The following is a 12,927-nucleotide window of genomic DNA, read 5'->3' on the forward strand; positions in this document are numbered from 1 at the left end:
CGTTTGGACAGTTTAAGGGTTAATCACTACTTATAAAAAACTGCATAGTGGTTATAGTTGTGCACATGATGGAACAAAAGCATAACAAAAGTTTAAGTGGACGAGAACACAAGACAGACCAGGCTGCGGAGGCATTGATCCCAAAACCCTCTCCAGGTATATTCAAGGTACTGTATAGCTGGCATATTCTGTTCATGGAACAGAATATGCCAGAAATCTGTTTACATAGGGCTGTCTGTTAGAAATTTAATGTCATGGACATGTTCATGGATAAAAGCTTTAGGAAGAATAAGATATACGTATGTATGTGCATACCAGTAAGCTTTCATAACAAATGCTATACTACATTCATTACAGGACAAAATACGTGGCAATATTGAGTTCTATGTACATGCAGCACATTTGGGAATTCTTCTCTTCATACCAGTGGTCATCCTTGGTATCTGGACTCACATGTTTAGCCTCCGTAAGTGCAGTAATGCTTTTAAGTAATTGTTCCTTGAATTACTGAAAGTTTTGTGAAGTTCTAATTTGTAATTTGTCTAATTTTCTTTGACATAATTTTGCAGTGGGTCGAACAGTCATCTGTATAATTTACACAATATTGTTCTTGAAATTGTGGTCTTATGCACAAGTCAATCACTGGTGTCGCTCTGAGAAATCTTGGCGAAAAAAGGTCTCGAGGCGCAGAAGCTTCTCCTTCAGAAAAGCCCAAGACCGTAAGTAGTGTGATCATTGTCATGTTTACAATAAGCATAGAAAATAGTATACATTTAAGAATTATGCTTTCCAAACAAATGATTTGCATCCTAGTCTTTCTCGTGGAGTTATTCTCCATTAACACATGGAAAATGACCACTATACATCAGTCTACCTATGCACAAGTCTGCTAGTACTTCTTAGGAATCTAGATAAGACAGTCACAGATAAAAAGAAAAAGTAGAGTAAAACAAAAAGTGTTTTATGTTGTTGACAATGTCAATGTAGACAAGGTGAAGTACTCTAACAGAAAAACTTTCAAGTACTACATCTGTTACCATCATATTACGATGGTGTTTGTAGTTGAACATAACATTAGCAAACCTAACTTAATTTACTCTAATCTAACTTGACCTAACCTAATTTAACCATTCCTAATGGAGACCAACCTAACCTCCATTCTTATCCTCTAATAATTTTCAAAATGTCATCATGCATATTTTATGTAGTCTTATACATGTAATAAAGCTACTCAAGTTTTACCACATATTTTATATTTGAATTATTCTAGCTTAAATTCATCAAATATGTTCTGTGACTTTCTCAGATTTTTGGGAGCTGCCTAGCATGAGCCAGTTGGCCTACTGCAGTGCTGCTTTTCTCGTAAAAATCCCAAATACCCCAATCCCCGTCTTATTGCATTAATGACTAGGACATTTTCCCAATTACTCTGAATTTGCTTTGGCTTATAACGTGACTTGCATTGTGACATTGCATTGTGACATGTGGACTTCAGCTTAGTTAGATCCACAAAACTGTTCTGTTAGTGAGACTATTCCCTGGTTACAGTACTGTACGTACTAAGATTTTAAGTCATTGTGAAATTGGCAGGTGGTAGCAGAAATTAATTTTGCACTGCCTTTGTAATCTAGGCTTAAGGCACCATAGTTCGTACTTCAAGAAAAATGCATACATACATCACTTAACCTAATTTTTTTTGCTCTGTTTTTAGAATCATGATAAAATTTGTACAACTATTCAGGCTCCTGCTTGTCAATACACAGGCAATTTCACATGCTCCAAATGTACTAAAAATCACCCACTTAAAACATTCCTACTTCACCTTGCCTATCTTTCATAATCCACAGCTCTAAAGCTTATCTTCTCTGCCCTACCTTGTATAACAAGTAGTTTATATAGGTCAGTTACCCTAATTGTATAATGTATTGTACTTCACTAATAGAAAGTTTTTTGTTTGCTTGCTTTATGATCTGAATATTTACGTAAAAATGAGACTGTACAAAGCCTCTATATACATTCATAATTTCATGCATCTGTGTGTAGTCTACACTTTATTTAAATGCCAACAATATGACCAATGTGTACTGTATAATTATTTTTTTTACTTTTTAATAGATGCTATCAATGAAGAAGAGTGTGATGAAACTACAGCACTCAATTTAACACAGTATCCAGATAACCTCACCTTAGGTGATCTCTATTATTTCTTAGCTGCACCAACACTCTGTTATGAATTAAATTTTCCTCGGAGCCAACGAATTAGAATACGGTGAGTTAAAATTGCAGTGCTTTGCTAGACATAATACCTGTAATTGACTTGGAATTCAAACATTCAGCACGGAAAAATAAATGTTGGCTAAATACAGTAGGAAATGTCAGTTTGCATAGACTGCTTGAGCAATCCATATTTGCTCAGTGTGAATTTTGAACTGTTCAGTAGGAAATTCTTGTATATCTACAAATTAGGATTGCTCTTGCAAGACATTAATCTTGGAGACCTGGCTCCGTGGCATAGCAAGAGGAGAAAGGAAAGCACTTGCTACTCCTGATCTTATTTGAAGCCGTTTTTGCCCTTTCCTTTTATCAGCTGCGGTAACTTTCCTAATTTCATACATGTTGTGAAGCACAGAACTTGAAGAATTGACTCGACCATTGCATAGATATAGGCTAAATTTGTTTTATCAATAAAAAGTTGACTAATAGTTCTCATTGCTTTAAAATTAAGGATTTTAATAAATGCACATGAACCACAAAATGACAGTTACTACCATGATATAAAGGTGTTTTCACATCCAAAACTATTGTCTAAATATCACTCTTATCAGATTTTCTTTAGAGCTGAGTTTATGGTAAATTTTTGTTTATGCCACTGGTCTGGCTGTGATAGGATGAAGCCTTCACCACTCCTTGTGCTGAATGATAAATGTGGGTTTGGCACTTTGAATAAATGTAATGCATTAATAGCAATCTCTCATTTCTGTTTTGGCAATATTTCATATACTGTAGGGCCCCACTTTTCGGCGTTTTGCCTTATGGCATTCCGCTAATACAGCGATCTCAAATTATGACCAAGACTTTCTATATGGCAAGTGGTCTTTCAAATACAGCATGGGCCACCTGGTTTGTTTACATTCTCGATGAGCACATATCTATTATGTAATAATAATCACTCTTGGGTACATTAAATGTCTAATATTGCATCAGTATAGACATTTTCATTAATCCATCTATAATATTTTCTTCAAAATTACATAAGAAACACGTTACATAACATATAAACGTTTTGTTTATATACTATGGAGGTGTGGTAGCCGGGCGGTGGGAAAACATTACTTCACTCCCCTTAATACATAACGCTTTTGTTTACAATTCTCGGCTTCAATTATTCATTACTTCTCCCTTTGTTTATGATGGCATCTAAAGGTAGTTGTTATAAACGATTAAACTCGGTGAACATGGTATGTCAATGGTAATAATATGGCTCTGGGCCACATTAAATATCGCGTAGCTATGTAGGTAGGTGTAGGTATGTAGCCCAGGAGGACTACGTACCTACATTATTATTATTATAACTGATACGTATGTGTACCTGTACCTTACTAAAATTACACACTGTGCTAGCATGCAGGTACACATTAAAATCACTACGTGTCTTATTAGTCTTGAAGATGCCTTATTAATAATGATAATAATAACAACAATAATAATCACTCGAAGGAGCATTAAATATCGTATAAAACATTAATATAGACTTTTTGCTTAATCCATCTAAATACACCCCACAGTAGAATAAATTAACATAAATATGAGATGTGGTAGCCAGGCGACTTGTAGGACTTGTGGTAGCCAGGCGACTTGTAGGACTTGGGGTAGCTGGGCAACTTGTGGTAGCCAGGCAACTTGTAGGACTTGTGACGAAAATCAGATGCGTTCATCTGGTTTGTTTGCATTATGTGTGGGTAGGGTGGGGAGGGCTGCCCTTCCTGGCTACCCATACTTCCCAACCTGACTTCATACAAATATAATTCACCTCTCACTGTACATTAAGATTACAGATATTTTAGGGTAATTAATGAGTGTACTATGTACGCATTTTATCGCTCTAGGGAGCGTAAGTATAAGTGGCCAGGCAGGATACCATACCTCCCACATGACTTTCTACAAATAAATACTTTTCACCTCTCGCCCTACACTAAGACCATTAAGGCTACAAATATTTTAAAGTAATGCATGTACTGTATATGCATTTTATCACTCTGGGGAGCTTTAAGCATCGTAGTATATTATGTGTGGGTGGGGTGGCAAGGAGGGCTACCACACCTGAATTCTTAGAGTAAATACTACTCGCCTTTTGCCCTACATTAAGACTACAAATATTTTGAGGTAAATAATGAGTGTACTGTGTATTTTGTTTTTTAATGCCTAGTTCTATTGCTAACTTAATATATGTTAAACTTATCTGGCATTTACATGCATTTATAAATGGAAAAAAATGGAGTTCTGCTTTCCAGCGAAGTCTGCTTTCCAGCAGTAGCCTGGAACCTAACCTTTCGAATAAGTGGGGCCCTACTGTATTCATTATTTTTTGCAGTCTGCTCTATACTGCAGTTGTAAATTTTTGGTGCCTGTGTGTATTATGTCAACTTCACTGAGTTTCCTGAAATTTCTTTTCACACCATACCTTTATTTAATTTAATCCTTTGTATAAAGAACAGTATACAAATTCCAATATTCACAACAGCAAGATACTTCTAGCTACTGTACTGTACAGTGGTCCCTTGAGTTATCACATTAATCCATTCCAAAAGATATATTGTACTTCAAAACTAGCGTAACTCAAACCCACAAAATACATGATTCCATGGAAATTCATTCCAAGACTCTGAAAGCACAACTTTTACTATACCTTGGACTTGAACTGGTGGTTGAGGAAGGGTCGGGGGGAAAGGCTACTGGTAGGAAGTAACTCCTTCCAACTGCTGCCTCTTGGAAAAACTGTCCAGCATTTTGTTTGTCACTTTCTTCTGAGACTTAAAACAAGATGCGTAAAGCATTTTCTTTAAGAACACAGGAAGTGAGTACAGTTTTTTAGTATCTTGGTGCTTTGTGATTCTTTTTACAGCTTCCCAATGAGTAAAGAACTGAATTTCCACAGATGTCGCCTGATAGTCGACTTTCTCCACTTTTTCCTTTCCACTGTCCTTCTCGTCCATCGCCCCAAATTCCTGGAACTCCTCTGTTGTCAGCTGTGTATGATCCTGAATTAACTCCTCCCATCCTCAACATCCAACCCCATTTCCACACCAAGAGTGGAAACAGTCTCATGGTTTACATCATCCTCAGCCTCAAATCCTTCAGTCATAGGTGACTAAGTTGCAAGTTCTTCCAGGCTGCATTGAGAGACAGTGGAAACCTCATATCAGTTCAGTATGAGCCTCAGACAATCCAAAATGCCTCGAGGCTGTATCTCTTAGTTTCTGCACGGCACTTGACAAACATCTTGATCTAAGTCATCTTCAAATTCACAATCACTTGCTGGTTCATAGGCTGACACAGAGGAGTGGTGTTGGGTATGAGCATCGTATCTCAAATATTTCATCGCAACTCGCAGCTAAATCCCTTCATGAGGGTAAATTGTAACTCAGAATTATCATAATGCAAAACCATTGTAACTCAAGGAATCACTGTATTTCACCACAACTTTAAATGTGTATTAACAGTAAATTTTTATCTTAAATTCTTTCTATACCTTTTTATACATAATTGTGCTAGTATAACATTTAGTGGTATATATCTTTTTAAAACAGCAGTGGTGACATGTTTGCATGACTAATTTCATAAAGGTTCACAATGTCAGTATCTGCAAGAAAATGTGTTGAATATCACATATAGCTTGTCTGATAATATCGCACCTCTCATTAATGGTACATTGATAGGTATTTATAGTCTTGTATTGCCATTTCTCATGCACATACCAGATTGAAATTTCAACTGCATCTTGTATGCTAATATTAGTGATGAAAATGCTCTGCATAACTAGGGGCTTTCTATAAAGTATGTAAATAACATCACCTTTCCAGATCAATTGTGAACCATAGTTTCTACAAAGTTTATCATTTATTAATTTTTTTTTTAAATACAAAGAAACCATAATTATGGTTCTCAGTTTTAATGAAGTTCCTTTGTTTACTGCTGTAATTCTTGGCAGATTTCTGTTGCGGCGAATGCTGGAAGTGATAGTTATAAGTAACATCTTGTTGGCTATGTTTCAACAGTGGATCATCCCCAGTGTTAAAAATTCATTCAAAGCATTTTCTGTAAGTCAGATACAATATTTTATTTTACAAAATTAAAAAGTTTGAAGTAATTATTGTAAATCATTTCTGTTACTTGGCATACAAAGCAATGATTACAGAATTTCCACAGATGTGGTAGTTAAAAAAAAAAAAATTACATACAAAGTGTTAACCCTTTCACTGTTGGTCACTTATATCTACATCAATGTCACTCAAGTAAAGCTATGGATAATTCATAGCACCCACAAATTTCCTGTAATGGGTAAATTTTGGCTTAAACATGAGAGAATAGGTATTTGGTGGGTGTATACAATATGAAAAAAAATCCTACCCCATGAAGTTAATGATGGAAACAACTAATGTCTGACCCTGCATTTGGATTACAACAGCAACTTTGGGGTGTATTTCAGGGTAATATTCATGGTTTTGTTGGTCATTTCTTGGACATGATTTAATCAGTTTTAGACAGTGATCTAAATCATTGCCAGAAATATTCTTTTTGGGCCACCCCACCTCAGTGGGATACGGCTGGTATGTTGAAAGAAAAGATGTGTGTGTATGTATATATATATATATATATATATATATATATATAAATATATATAAATATATATATATAAATATATATAAATATATATATATAAATATATATATGAGTCCTGGAGATGGGAAGTACAGTGCCTGCACTCTGAAGGAGGGGTGTTAATGTTGCAGTTTAAAAACTGTAGTGTAAAGCACCCTTCTGGCAAGACAGTGATGGAGTGAATGATGGTGAAAGTTTTTCTTTTTCGGGCCACCCTGCCTTGGTGGGAATCGGCCGGTGTGATAATAAAAAAAAATAAAAAAATAATATATAAATATATATATATAAATATATATATATATATATATAAATATATAATATATATATATATATATAAATATATATATAATATATAAATATATATATATATATATAAATATATATATATATATATAAATATATATATATATATATATAAATATATATATATATATATATATATATATATATATATATATATATATATATATATATATATATATATAAAATATATAAAATATATATATATATATATATATATATATATATATAAATAGGTAGTAGGTTGGTAGACAGCAACCACCCAGGGAGGTACTACCATCCTGCCAAGTGAGTGTAAAACGAAAGCCTGTGATTGTTTTACATGATGGTAGGATTGCTGATGTCTTTTGTCTGTCTCATAAATATGCAAGATTACAGGCATGTCTTGCTACTTCTACTTACACTTAGGTCACACTACACATACATGTACACATTTATTTATACAAACTCATCTGAGTTTTCTTTGATTTTATCTTAATAGTTCTTGGTCTTATTACTTTTCCTTTTATATCCATGGGGAAGTGGAATAAGAATCTTTCATCCGTAAGCCATGCTTGTTGTAAAAGTCAACTAAAATGCCAGGAACAATGGGATAGTAACCCCTTTTCCTGTAAAGATTACTAAAAAGAATAAGAAGAAAATTGTCAAAGTGGGAAGTCTGAATGTGCGTGGATGTTGTGCAGATGATAAGAAAGATGATTGTGGATGTTATGAATGAGAAGAAGCTGGATGTCCTGGCTTTAAGTGAAGTTTTCAGTGAAGAGTTTCAGTGGAGAGGAATAAATGATTAGGTCAGGGGTTTCAAATAGTTAGAGCTAAAGAAGGAGTAGCAATAATGTTGAAGGATAAGCTATGGCAGGAAAAGAGGGACTATAAATGTATTAATTCAAGGATTGTGGAGCAAAATAAAGATTGGATGTGAAAAGTGGGTTATAATAAGCGTGTATGCACCTGGAGAAGAGAGAAGTGTAGAGGAGAGAGAGATTTTGGGAAATGTTGAGTGAATGCGTGGGGAGTTTTGAATGAAGTGTGAGAGTAATGGTGGTTGGGGATTTCAATGCTAAAGTGGGTAAAAATGTTATGGAGGGAGTAGTAGGTAAATTTGGGGTGCCAGGGGTAAATGTAAATGGGGAGCCTTTACTTGAGCTATATGTAGAAAGAGATTTGGTAATAAGTAATACATATTTTATGAAAAAGAGGATAAATAAATATACAAGGTATGATGTAGCACGTAATGAAAGTAGTTTATTAGATTATGTATTGGTGGATAAAAGGTTGATGGGTAGGCTCCAGGATGTACATGTTTATAGAGGGGCAACTGATATATCGGATCATTATTTAGTTGTAGCTACAGTTAGAGTAAGAAGTAGATGGGAAAAGAGGAAGGTGGCAACAACAAGTAAGAGGGAGGTGAAAGTGTATAAACTAAGGGAGGAGGAAGTTCGGGTGAGATATAAGCGACTATTGGCAGAAAGGTGGGCTAGTGCAAAGATGAGTAGTGGGGGGGTTGAAGAGGGTTGGAATAGTTTTAAAAATGCAGTATTAGAATGTGGGGGCAGAAGTTTGTGGTTATAGGAGGGTGGGGGCAGGAGGAAAGAGGAGTGATTGGGGGAATGATGAAGTAAAGGGTGTGATAAAAGAGAAAAAGGTAGCTTATGAGAGGTTTTTACAAAGCAAGTGTTATAAGAAGAGCAGAGTATATGGAGAGTAAAAGAAAGGTAAAGAGAGTGGTGAGAGAGTGCAAAAGGAGAGCAGATGATAGTGGGAGAGGCACTGTCAAGAAATTTTAATGAAAATAAGAAAAAATTTTGGAGTGAGTTAAGCAAGTTAAGAAAGCCTAGGGAAAGTATGGATTTGTCAGTTAAAAACAGAGTAGGGGACTTAGTAGATGGGGAGATGGAGGTATTAGGTAGATGGCAAGAATATTTTGAGGAACTTTTAAATGTTAAGGAAGAAACAGGCAGTAATTTCATGCACTGGTCAGGGAGGTATACCATCTTTTAGGAGTGAAGAAGAGCAGAATGTAAGTGTGGGGGAGGTACGTGAGGCATTACGTAAAATGAAAGGGGGTAAAGCAGCTGGAACTGATGGGATCATGACAGAAATGTTAAAAGCAGGGGGGGATATAGTGTTGGAGTGGTTGGTACTTTTGTTTAATAAATGTATGAAAGAGGGGAAGGTACCTAGGGATTGGCGGAGAGCATGTATAGTCCCTTTATATAAAGGGAAAGGGGACAAAAGAGACTGTAAAAATTAGAGGAATAAGCTTACTGAGTATACCAGGAAAAGTGTACAATAGGGTTATAATTGAAAGAATTAGAGGTAAGATAGAATGTAGGATTGCGGATGAGCAAGGAGGTTTCAGAGTGGGTAGGGGATGTGTAGATCAAGTGTTTACATTGAAGCATATATGTGAACAGTATTTAGATAAAGGTAGGGAAGTTTTTATTGCATTTATGGATTTAGAAAAGGCATATGATAGTGGATAGAGGAGCAATGTGGCAGATGTTGCAAGTATATGGAATAGGTGGTAAGTTATTAAATGCTGTTAAGAGTTTTTGAGGATAGTGAGGCTCAGGTTAGGGTGTGTAGAAGAGAGGGAGACTACTTCCCGGTAAAAGTAGGTCTTAGACAGGGATGTGTAATGTCACCATGGTTGTTTAATATATTTATAGATGGGGTTGTAAAAGAAGTAAATGCTAGGGTGTTCGGGAGAGGGGTGGGATTAAATTTTGGGGAATCAAATTCAAAATGGGAATTGACAGTTACTTTTTGCTGATGATACTGTGCTTATGGGAGATTCTAAAGAAAAATTGCAAAGGTTAGTGGATGAGTTTGGGAATGTGTGTAAAGGTAGAAAGTTGAAAGTGAACATAGAAAAGAGTAAGGTGATGAGGGTGTCAAATGATTTAGATAAAGAAAAATTGGATATCAAATTGGGGAGGAGGAGTATGGAAGAAGTGAATGTTTTCAGATACTTGGGAGTTGACGTGTCGGCGGATGGATTTATGAAGGATGAGGTTAATCATAGAATTGATGAGGGAAAAAAGGTGAGTGGTGCGTTGAGGTATATGTGGAGTCAAAAAACGTTATCTATGGAGGCAAAGAAGGGAATGTATGAAAGTATAGTAGTACCAACACTCTTATATGGATGTGAAGCTTGGGTGGTAAATGCAGCAGCGAGGAGACGGTTGGAGGCAGTGGAGATGTCCTGTTTAAGGGCAATGTGTGGTGTAAATATTATGCAGAAAATTCGGAGTGTGGAAATTAGGAAAAGGTGTGGAGTTAATAAAAGTATTAGTCAGAGGGCAGAAGAGGGGTTGTTGAGGTGGTTTGGTCATTTAGAGAGAATGGATCAAAGTAGAATGACATGGAAAGCATATAAATCTATAGGGGAAGGAAGGCGGGGTAGGGGTCGTCCACGAAAGGGTTGGAGAGATGGGGTAAAGGAGGCTTTGTGGGCAAGGGGCTTGGACTTCCAGCAAGCATGCGTGAGCGTGTTAGATAGGAGTGAATGGAGACGAATGGTACTTGGGACCTGACGATATGTTGGAGTGTGAGCAGGGTAATATTTAGTGAAGGGATTCAGGGAAACCGGTTATTTTCATATAGTCGGACTTGAGTCATGGAAATGGGAAGTACAATGCCTGCACTTTAAAGGAGGGGTTTGGGATATTGGCAGTTTGGAGGGATATGTTGTGTATCTTTATGTGTATGCTTCTAGACTGTTGTATTCTGAGCACCTCTTCAAAAACAGTGATAATGTGCGAGTGTGGTGAAAGTGTTGAATGATGATGAAAGTATTTTCTTTTTGGGGATTTTCTTTCTTTTTTGGGTCACCCTGCCTCGGTGTGAGACGGCCGACTTGTTGAAAAAAAAAAAATAAATAATATAAATATATATAAATATATATACGTAGTAGGTTGGTAGACAGCAACCACCCAGGGAGGTACTACCATCCTGCCAAGTGAGTGCAAAACGAAATCCTGTGATTGTTTTACATGATGGTAGGATTGCTGGTGTCTTTTGTCTGTCTCATAAATATGCAAGATTACAGGCATGTGTTGCTACTTCTACTTACACTTAGGTCACACTACACATACATGTACACATTTATTTATACAAACTCATCTGAGTTTTCTTTGATTTTATCTTAATAGTTCTTGGTCTTATTATTTTCCCTTTTATATCCATGGGGAAGTGGAATAAGAATCTTTCCTCCGTAAGCCATGCGTGTTGTAAAAGTCAACTAAAATGCCGGGAACGATGGGCTAGTAACCCCTTTTCCTGTGAAGATTACTAAAAAGAATAAGAAGAAAATTGTCAAAGTGGGAAGTCTGAATGTGCGTGGATGTTGTGCAAATGATAAGAAAGAGATGATTGTGGATGTTATGAATGAGAACCTCTTCAAGGGGGGCTCCTTGGCGTGGTGAAGAGGCTCTTGGTCTGAGGAATTAGACCTGTCGGTCTACTTCCTCAGACCGAACCTAATTACCCCCCAATCCCCCGTTCCCTATCCCATCCTCCCCTTTTTCCTTTCCTCCTCCTCCTCCCCACCCCTCCCTTTTGCCCTTCCTTTTTGGCCTTTGGTGTTTTTTTTTTTTTTTTTTTTCACAGGCACTCTAGTTCCTAGGTAGGGGAAAGGGCACCGGGGTCCATCCCATTCCGTTGAGGTTCTTGGCGGTGGCGTAGTTTGCCATGGAATCTGGATTGCCTGGGGATGTCCTGATCCCTCTCCGGTATCCCGGAGGGTGGCTTTGGGTGTCTCTCGGGCGAGGGTGTATCTCTGGAAGCCACCTTTTGGATTCCGGGGGTGGTGGCCGAAGGAGGTATGCTTTGTGGCGGATTTCCGGCCGCCCTCTCTTTCGTCCACCGAGGTAGCTCGGCAGATGTGAGGTTGCTATCCCGGAGTGCCGGTTTACTGGCATGATGGGTAGGGTATGGCACGGGTTCCATGCTGCATCTGCGCTACTTGCGGTGCTGAGGTCCTCTTGGGCGCGGAGGGAGATTTCTGGCCCTTTCATTCCTCCTAAGAACTATCCCTCCCCGGTCCCCCCTTTTTTTATTCTTTTTTTTTTATTTTATTTTTTCTTTTTTTTTTTCTTAAAAACAAAAAGAAAGAAGTAACCTAACCATGGCAGCCCTAGTCCATGAACCTGCTACCCCTGGGCCCCTTCTTGATACCACACCCCGTTCTGACCTCGCCTCGTCTTTGGACCACTCTTCGGACACTCCTCATGCCTCTGTACCTCTTGCCGGTGCTGTTTCCTCACCCGCTTCAGGTACTGAGGCCTCGACTGACTCCTTCGATTTATCTGACCTTCGCTCTCCTCTGACTATGCTTCCGGCCTCTCCCTCTACGATGTGGCAATTTTCGAATCGCCAGCCCGTTCCACGTTGGACCAACTCTGGTCCCACGCCTAAACGCCAACGACAATTACCTGCTGATGATACTTCTCCACCTTCTCGTTCTTCTCAGAAAAGATCGACACGTCCTTCACTACCTTTCCACGCTCAGTTTCAGACTGCACAATGGACTAAATTCTTCACTTTACGACTGACTTCCTCTACCATCTTTCCTCTACTATCTTTCTGACCACAGTATTGGCAAGGCACTCCTATGCCATGTTGGTAAAGATATTTATTTTCATGCGGTACGCGCATCATCACCGTACAGAATGCTACCCAGGCTCATGAGCTTTCTCGTCTTTCCCATATCGATACTGTTCCTGTCACTATTGAAAAGCA

The 12,927-nt window shown here is 37.7% G+C and overlaps 1 protein-coding gene across 1 annotated transcript in view; it reads left to right on the top strand.

Annotated features, from left to right (window-relative positions):
- The window catches only part of mdy (diacylglycerol O-acyltransferase), a 139,199-nt gene that overhangs the window by 87,979 nt on the left and 38,293 nt on the right, over nt 1-12,927 (top strand). Inside the window, exons 6-9 of the mRNA XM_053790278.1 lie at nt 358-466; nt 570-719; nt 2,116-2,269; nt 6,209-6,317. Of these exons, the coding sequence (XP_053646253.1) occupies nt 358-466; nt 570-719; nt 2,116-2,269; nt 6,209-6,317 (522 nt within the window). The remainder of the gene's footprint in view (nt 1-357; nt 467-569; nt 720-2,115; nt 2,270-6,208; nt 6,318-12,927) is intronic.

This window comes from Cherax quadricarinatus, chromosome 63 (assembly GCF_038502225.1).
Source record: "Cherax quadricarinatus isolate ZL_2023a chromosome 63, ASM3850222v1, whole genome shotgun sequence".
Classification (NCBI taxonomy): domain Eukaryota; kingdom Metazoa; phylum Arthropoda; class Malacostraca; order Decapoda; family Parastacidae; genus Cherax; species Cherax quadricarinatus.